The following is a 9,113-nucleotide window of genomic DNA, read 5'->3' as shown; positions in this document are numbered from 1 at the left end:
GTTGTTGCTGTTATTCTCCTCCGTACCAACAGGTGCGCTGTCGCTTCCAGGGTGCCTGGTCTGAGGCCCTGATGGCATGGCGGAAGTCCGTCTAGCAGCGGCCACCACGACCTGAATCCTAGCTCGTCTCTTCTCCCGCGCGTGTCCGCCCCGTGCGGTCTCATAGGCAGATCTGGTCACAGCGACACGCAGCACCCGGAGTCCTTAATAAGCCATCTTGGTCGCCGGCAGGCTTAGCCTCCTTGGAAACCGCAATAGAGGCTTCTTCCGGGAGCCGGGATTCCCTCCGTGACCTCAGAGGTACACTTCCGGAATACGGAAGTGACCCGTCTGCCCGCCCCTTCCTTCTCTCTCTTTCCGGTGGAGAAGTCTGGAGACGACGTTCAGGTAGGGAGGCCCGGCGGCCCACAATCGTGCGGCATCCTCTGGCCAGGGGCGTCTGCGGGCTTGGGGTCGCGGTTTGTGCGCGGTAACCGAGCCAGGTGCGTGATGGTGACGGGCGGCTGTCCGCTCGCCGCGATCCACCCGGCCTGGGGCTGCGCCGTGTCCGGGAGGCGGCCTTCTGGCCTGAGATCGGAAGGTCTGAGGTGGAAGTGCGGGGCCTGCCTGGGCCTTGCCGTCACGCCACAGTCGTCGCCCGAGCGTTCGGGGAGCGTGTCCCTAGTCGCGGGTGGGCCGTCACCGGCACCCCATTAGATTCTTAGGGGCCGTCGACGACCTGCACCTAACCTCATGCCCCTCATGTGGAAAATACGAGCAGCGTTCGTATCTGCCCCTTCTGTAAACCGAAGCGTAAAATGGGATGTCAGAAAACCTGGTCACGCAGGATTAGAGTGCTTCTAACCCATGGTGGTTACCCCTCCGAGTCGGACACATTGCCTGTTGGGGTGCCCCCTAGTAGAGTAGGACTGATGCCATATGTTTACATTTCTCTGAATAGCCCTCTCGTCTCCACTGAGGACGGCAAAGCTACACTGAACAGATGTCATGTCTTATGGAATCGTGTTTGTTAGCCTAATTTGAGGGTATGAGCAGGTGACTACATCCTGGACCTGCCCTTGTGCTTTTGGCAAATAAGTCCCAAATAGTGTGTGAGGGAGGCACTACAGAGATCCCAGGTGTGGTTGAAACTTTTAAGGCCTAGGAGGAACTTTGTGGAGTAGGAGCATCTTGGTTCTAGGAGGAGTATAAGACAGGCTTTGGTGCAGTATTGTCCTGGACAGACTTAGCCTCGGGTTGGTCAAAGGCATGCCTGCAGCTTTGGCAAAAAAAAAAAAAGCCTCTTTGCTTGTGTATTTTCCCTGGGTCCTGTGACTGTACTTACATTATTGACTAGGCAGGAAGGGGTTACATGTCAGGTGTATTTGCAGTTCATAACAATAGCAAAATTAGAGTTATGAAGTAGTAACAATGACTTTTTGTGTGGGGGGCACCACAATATGAGAATTGTACTAAAGGGTCACAGCGTTAGGTTGAGAACCAAAGGGTAGACTCACTTGATGCTGAACACTGAATTTTAGGTATGGATATCTTTACCATTAAACTTCCTGGAAGGCATACCCTGACCATCCTGGGACTTGCTACGTAGACCATAACTACGATATCCTCCTGCCTGTGACTCCCAGGTGCTGGGGCTAAAGTTATACACAAGCACACATTGCTGTGGCAGTGCTTTTTAATGTTTATTACTAGTAAAGGGTGAAAGATTTGGTTCTAAACAGTGAGAGGCTGTCAGATTAAGAATTGTGTGTGGACAGGGAGTCCGTTAATCTGCAGTTGGCTTCAGTTGTGTCATGTTAATCAAATAAACTTCCCAGCTTAAGGAGAGGGAGAGGGGAGTTGTGAATGGGGCTTTGCCCCAACACCTGAGTTCAGCATCCTCTATTTTGGATAACTACTTGTGAAAGTTTGAGGTGCATATTGTTCATTGCTGGAATCTTAGGCTCATCCTGAAAATGCTTGGAGCTTTTGTTTAGAAATTGTCTCCTCTCTTGGCGCCTCCCTTTTAGTTACAACTCAGTAATTCCCCAAGTACAAATATGTTGGATATTAGAGAGCCAAAGGAGCTTGGGTTTTCCTTTAGTAGGCTAAAGTATTTGGGGATGTTTTGTCTGTTAACATGGAGGTTCTCCTTCCACTCAGAAATGGCACCTCGCAAGGGAAAGGAAAAGAAGGAAGAACAGGTCATCAGCCTCGGACCTCAAGTGGCTGAAGGAGAGAATGTATTTGGTGTCTGCCACATTTTTGCATCTTTCAACGACACCTTTGTCCATGTTACTGATCTTTCTGGCAAGTGAGTACTTGGGGACATGAAGACATAAAACCAAGCCTCACAGGGACTGAGGTGGGAGAAAAAGGCATAGGAGTTTATGGGATTCCCTCTAAAGAATTACTGATTTTCTTATTTTCCCATAAATTATAAGAGAAAACAGTTGAATGTAGCTGAGGATTCATCCACAGAAAATCACCGCAAATAGGAAGTGGAAGCAAGAGGATCAGAAACTCAATTATCCTCAGCTACACGCACATGTAAAATATATGCATTATGGAAGTGATTATGGGGATAAAATGCAAAACTAATTGTTGTATTAACAGGGAGTTTGTCTAGATAGGGTCCTTGGACCCCTGTAATTATACACAACTCCTGTCTTGTTCAGAACCAGGATGTGTGCTTGTTGGGGTTCAGCAAGTGTTTCCTGTGTCCTTGTTGGAAAATGAAGGCATGGATCTGCTTTTGTCTCTAGGGAAACTATCTGCCGGGTGACTGGTGGAATGAAGGTAAAGGCTGACAGAGATGAGTCTTCTCCTTATGCAGCCATGTTGGCTGCCCAGGATGTTGCCCAGAGGTGCAAGGAGCTGGGCATCACTGCCCTGCATATCAAACTCCGAGCTACGGGAGGAAACAGGTATGGAAGTCTAGGGCTGGACATTTGTAAGTTCACTGGGCTTGGGGGTGGATCTGAGATTTGAGTCTCTGCTGTGTCTGAGAGCAAGCCGTTTTAGGAATGTATGTATGTTCTTCGTCAGGCATGGTAGCTGATACCTGTAATCCCAGCACTCCGGAACCAATATAGGAGGAGGATCTAAAGTTTGGTGCTAACCTGGGCTACACAGTGAGCCTCAAAAATAAGATAGTTTGTTCCTTTATGTTTGTCCCTGTAGAGTGCTGCTTTTATTTTTTTTTTTTTAAAGCATACATGAGACTGACTCTTCCCCAGCACCAGGTAGACTGGGTGTGGTAGTATACACCTGTTGTCTCAGAAAGTGGAGGTGAGGAGAGCTAGAGTTTCAAGTTGGTTATTGGTTGCATATTGAGTAGGTGGCCAGCTTGAGCTGAACAGTGATGCTTAAATGATGAACTGGGGGTGCATAGTCCAGATAGAGACAAAACTTCAAGAGAAGCATCTTGGGGTGAGAAAGAAGTTGGGCTTTACAGGGATGATTGGTGTAAGATATGATCTAAGAAGCAGGGATGGAGCCTCTGGGGTCTTAAGTTTTACAAAACAGAGCAAGGGCTTGGGCATGAAAACTAGAATAGGTGGCTACTGAGTGGAAAGATACTGCATAGGAAGCCCTAAGGAAGTTACATACTGGATGTAGGAGCTGGGAAGTAGGCATCACAGCAAGGGGAGGACAGCCACAGGCCAGGTGACTATCCCCTCCCCCCCCCACACACACACATGTACACTTTTAAAGGATTTGTAGGCATGGTGGCTCACACCTTTAATCCCAGCATCTCTTGGGGGGCGTCCCCCCACAAAAGTGGGAAAAATTACATGCGTATGTTGCCTGTGTGCATGCATGCGTGCATTATCGGTTCCCTGTGGAGGACAGAAGAGGACCATGAATCTCTTGGAACTGGTGTTGCTGAGCCACCTCTCCAGGCCTCAGTTAGCAGTTTTGAAAGGGTTTGGTTTTGTTTTGTTTTTTCGAGACAGGGTTTCTCTGTGTAGCTTTGGAGCCTATCCTGGCACTGGCTTTGGAGACCAGGCTGGCCTCAAACTCACAGAGATCCGACTGCCTCCCGAGTGCTGGGATTAAAGGTGTGCACCAACGCAGGATTTGGTTTTGTTGTGAGATTGTATAATATATGAAAACCGTAGCAGCCTACAAAGTCTAGAATTTTGTGTAATCCCCTCACAGTGTGCAGATCTTTAACTATAGCCCCACCACCATTCAGAAGTGAATTAAAACCATGTGAACATTCCCACTGACTTGACCAACAATCCTTCATTTTTTAGGACCAAGACCCCTGGACCTGGAGCCCAGTCAGCCCTCAGAGCTCTTGCTCGTTCAGGGATGAAGATTGGGCGGATTGGTAAGTGACCCTTCTAGCTAACATTGGGTTTATTTTGAAGCATTGACCCCTTCCAAACTATGTGATGTGCATATTGGTTCAAGCTTGTCTGGTGACTGGTGCAGTTAACTTTTGTTAACCTGTAAAAGACATTGAGAGCGTTGATTTCTGTAAATGCCCCTTAACTGTTATATTTTCCCATTTGCAATTGGGAAGACTTAAAAAACACTTGTGAATCTGTCCTAGCAGCCTTTTTCCCTGCTAGCTAAATGTTAAGGGTATGCCCTTGGGACAGTCCAAGTGAATAATTGCACACACCTGGCCTAAAGAGCAAACAGCCACAGGTGCTCAGTGTAGGGGCTCTGAGTTAGAAACTTGAAGGAGTCCTTCCCCTCTGATGTTTGTGTGCCTTCTCAGAGCCTGTGTTGTCCTCGTCCAATGTGGGTTGAGATGAGGAAATGACAGGTGAGGTGGGCCCTTGTTTATTGACCACTGGTGATACATTTGGGGAAGAATAAAGTCTGCTAGTTAGTCTAATGGCTAGGGAGGCTGTGTTTATGTAGCTATGGGCAATGACATTTTTTCTTCTTGCAGAGGATGTCACCCCCATCCCCTCTGACAGCACCCGAAGGAAGGGTGGTCGTCGTGGTCGCCGTCTGTGAACAGGACTTCTCAAATTATTTTCTGTTAATAAATTGCTTTGTATAAGCTATTTTGGTTCTGATGTTTGTTTGTTTTGAGGCAGGATCTCTCTCCATGTCTATGTAGAAGAGTCTGGCCTCCAACTCAGATCCACATACCTGTCTCTGCCTCCCAAGTACTGGGGATAAAGGAATGCACCACCACACCCCGGTGACCTTAGGGGCCACCCAGGGCAACACCAAGGCAGTGTTTTGAGGGGATGTTAAGATTGCATGTAGGAGCTTCTAATGTAGGTTGGGGGTTGGCAAACCTGGGTTTGCAGGCTGGCTTTCTGAGAATGGGAACCTGAGAGAGGAGATGCTGAGGCTGCCACTCTGGCATTAATTTGCCAGCCAGTATTTTCAAAGTGGAACTGTTAGTAGCCCATGCTGTCATGGGACAGCTAAACACCACACACACACACACCCCAAGCAGGGTAGTAGAGATCACAAGTTGGAAGCCAGTTTAATATGGTCTACTTGGGGAATTCCAGGCCAGCCAGGATTACATAGCAAGACTGTTTGAAGACACCAAAGAAGTGGAGCTGTTTGGATTGTCTAAGCATGGATTTTGTTTTTTTGGTTTTTCGAGACAGGGTTTCTCTGTGTAGCTTTGGAGCCTATCCTGGAACTCGCTCTGGAGACCAGGCTGGCCTTGAACTCACAGAGATCCGCCTGCCACTGCCTCCCAAGTGCTGGGATTAAAGGCGTGCTCCACCAATGCCCGGCCTAAACATGGATCTTGATTTAACCTCCTTTAGTGCTGGGATTACGAGTGTGAATTAACACAGCCATTTTGGGTTTTTTTGTTTGACTTTCAAAACAGGATCTCACTATCCTAGAACTAGCTCTGTAGACAAGGCTAGCCTCAAACTCCCAAAAGATAGGCCTGCCTCTGCCTCCTAGTGCTGGGATTAAAGGCCCACCTTTAATCCACCATCATCTGCCTTCCAGTGTGGTTCTTAAAGGGCCAGAGCAGGGGGAGCAAAAGAGGAGCCTTCCAGGCCTGTGCCATATATAAACTTGTGTGGGTGTGTTTCTTCCCCACCCGCACTACACCGGCTGTGCAAAATGGGTAGCTTGCACTTGTGTTCCTTGCCTTGCTTTCCTTAGCAGCTCCATATTGGTACATAAAGTTCTTAAGAATCAATCACCCCAAATATACACCAAGTCCTATTTTCATCAGCAATGAAAAAGATAACGGTTTTTGCTTTCTGGAAGCTTGCATCTAGCTCCAAGGACACTGGCATTCAGATGGTACTGAGTGTTCTGAAAGGATTTTTTTTTTTTTTTTTTTTTTTATCCCTTTGAGACAGGGTCTCTGTGTAGGCCTGGCTGGACTGGTACTAAACATAGATTCCCAACTGCCTCTGCCTTCTGAGTTCTGGGATTAAAGGCGTATACTACTATGCATGTCCTCATAAGTTTGGTGTTTTTGGTTTTTTTTTAATTTTTAATTTTGTTTTTCAAGGCAGGGTTTCTCTGTAGCTTTGGAGCCTGTCCTGAGACTGTCTCTGTAGATCAGGCTGGCCTTGAACTCGGAGATCTCCCTGCCTCTGCCTCCCAAGAGCTGGGATTAAAGGCGTGCACCACCACCACCTGGCTGGTAGTGTATAATTCTAAAATTCATCCACATTGTGGCAAGTGCCCATGCCACATTCCTTTGTTGGATGACACTGCATTGACTGGATGCATAAACTACTGCACATTTTACCTAAACGGAGGCTAAAGAGATAGATGGCTTCGTAGTTAACACTGGCTGCTTTTCCAGAGGACCCAGGTTCAATTCCAGCATCACCATGATGGTTCACTGTGACTTCATTTCCAGGGTATCCAATGCCTCTTCTGGCCTCAGAGGGTACTGTATACACTTGGTGCACAGAAATAAATTCAGGCAAAACACCTAAACTTTTACCTACACATAACATTTTTTAAAAAATAAAGGTTGATTTGGGTGCTTGATGTGAAATTCCCAAAGAAAGAATTATGTTTTTAAAAAAAAAGAAAAATAAAGGTTGAGAAAAATAAATGGGCTAGAGAGATGGTTCAGGTTGAGAACATTTGCTGTTCCTGCAGAGGACCAGCGTTCACAGTACCTATAGGGTGTTAGGACTCACAGCTGCCTTTCTGTCTTTAATTCCAGCTCCAGAGTCTGATGCCTTCACACACATCTGCATGCAGACACAAGAAATCTATATTGGGGAGCAGGTGTTGGGGTGTTGGGCACTTGCTCTTGCAAAGGACCCAGGTTCAACTCCCAGCATCCACATGGCAGCTCACAATGTTGTAACTCCAGTTTCAGGGACACTTGACACCCTCTTCTGGTCTCCATGGACGGTGTACTCATGTGGTACACATACCTATAAGCCGTCACATACATGAAAATAAACAAATGAATAATGAAAAGTTTAAAAATGTTAAATTAAGTGTGTGTTGGCAAGACGGCTCAGCAAGTAAAAAAGAAAACTTGCTTCCAAGCCTGATGACTGGAATTCAGTCCCTGGGACTCACATGGTGGAAAGATCCCAACTCCCACAAGTTGTCCTCTGATCTCCAGAAAAGTACTGTGGAACATGTGCACCCCCACACATACATAAATAAATGTAATAGCACATTTAAAAATAATGTGTGGCTAAACCCAGGTCATGCATCCAAAAGTGGGGGCGGGTGCCTCAAGTCGTCCCTAAGTAAAGAATTTAAGTAATTTAAGATCAACTTAAATTGAGGCGACCTCCCTACCTCCCTCCTCCCCTCCCTCCCTCTAATAGCAGGCTGTGCTGGGTGACTTGCTTCCCAGTGGATAGAATATGGAAGAGGGAAAATAAAAGTAACCAAGAAAGTTCATAGCATCTGTGAAATCATGTTGTACAGGAGCCCTCTGTTATTGATATGGCAAGAGCACCTCACCACAAGAATTCTCCCAGGAGACTCATAGCCTCAACCTAGACAAGAGAAAGCTGTAACTGAATTAGATCTACAAAAATACTCCTTACATTGTCATATTCATGAATGTCAAAGACAAGACCGGAGGAGATTGAGGCTATGTACCGGTGTCATTTCTTTTGACAAATAGAGCAGTGGCAGATGGCAAGGGACACTGGGTATGTAGTATATGAGAACACACAAGTTATCTTTAACTTACTATCAAGAGAGATTACTGAAGGGATGTGATTTCATCCTGTGGGTATGGTTTCTAGGTGTATGTGGCACACAGTCAAGAGGTGGCCATTCCACAGCTTCCGCCTGCAATGTTTTAGTGGGAACCGCTGTGATGCTGTGCCTCAGAGGGGATCACAGGATGAAGTGTTTAGCCAGACAAGCTGCTGCTATCCTTGTTCAGTTCTGGTGCCAAGCATATAAAGGACAGCTGGCTGGGATCCTGGTGGAAACAGGCTGGCAGTTGCTGGAGCAGTCTCGTTTCCTGTGATGGAACATTGCAACTTGTCCCGTTCCCTAGTAACCGGGGATGCAGTCAGCTGGCCCACTCCAAGTCCTTTCAGGGTTGATTGGTTTTTGGATTGGTGTTTTTGTTTTTAAAGGACAGTTAAGTTGTGGTCAGCTTGGACTCCAGCAGTCTATGGGCCTCTGAGGCAGATAGTACAAGACATACACTGTTACCTACCTGACTTCTACAGAGCTTGGAACCCAGTCTCAGCAGGTGACAAAGCACGGGGACTCAGGCTCAGCAGGTGACAGCATGAAAACCCAGCCTCAGCAAGTGACAGCATGGGGACCTGGCCTCAGCAGGTGACAGCATGAGAACCCAGTCTCAGCAGGTGGCAGCCTGGGGACTCAGCCTCAGCAGGTGGCAGCATGAGAGCCCAGCCTCAGCAGGTGACAGCCTGGGGACCCAGCTTCAGCAGGTGGCAGCCTGGGGACCCAGCTTCAGCAAGTAAGCCTGAGGCTGGCTACTCCAGTGTCCCTCTGGAGACGGCTGCCATCCAACACTGCCCTGTCCTGGCTACCCACTCACTGGACTTCATGGAATAGTTTTTCTCCTCATTAGTCACCACATTTTTCCTGTAGCCTGTGGAAACTAGATTGAGGGACTGGGGGTGCTCAATGGAGGTTTTAATATCACAGGCCCAACTCGCACAATAAACTGTTCTGTCTCATTTAGTACCCCCTTTCTGTTT

At 47.4% G+C, this 9,113-nt stretch overlaps 1 protein-coding gene across 1 annotated transcript; it reads left to right on the top strand.

The window, feature by feature from the left end:
- The first annotated feature begins 359 nt into the window (after positions 1–359).
- On the top strand, positions 360–5,008 carry Rps14 (ribosomal protein S14). The gene is made up of 5 exons (NM_001244519.1): positions 360–387; positions 2,143–2,293; positions 2,745–2,906; positions 4,242–4,318; positions 4,892–5,008. Exons 2-5 carry the CDS (start codon positions 2,145–2,147, stop codon positions 4,957–4,959), a joined length of 456 nt encoding a protein of 151 aa, NP_001231448.1. The 5' UTR covers positions 360–387; positions 2,143–2,144; the 3' UTR covers positions 4,960–5,008.
- Positions 5,009–9,113: the final 4,105 nt, after the last annotated feature.

This window comes from Cricetulus griseus, chromosome 2 (genome assembly GCF_003668045.3).
Source record: "Cricetulus griseus strain 17A/GY chromosome 2, alternate assembly CriGri-PICRH-1.0, whole genome shotgun sequence".
Classification (NCBI taxonomy): domain Eukaryota; kingdom Metazoa; phylum Chordata; class Mammalia; order Rodentia; family Cricetidae; genus Cricetulus; species Cricetulus griseus.
This window is presented reverse-complemented; position numbering and strand designations above follow the sequence as displayed.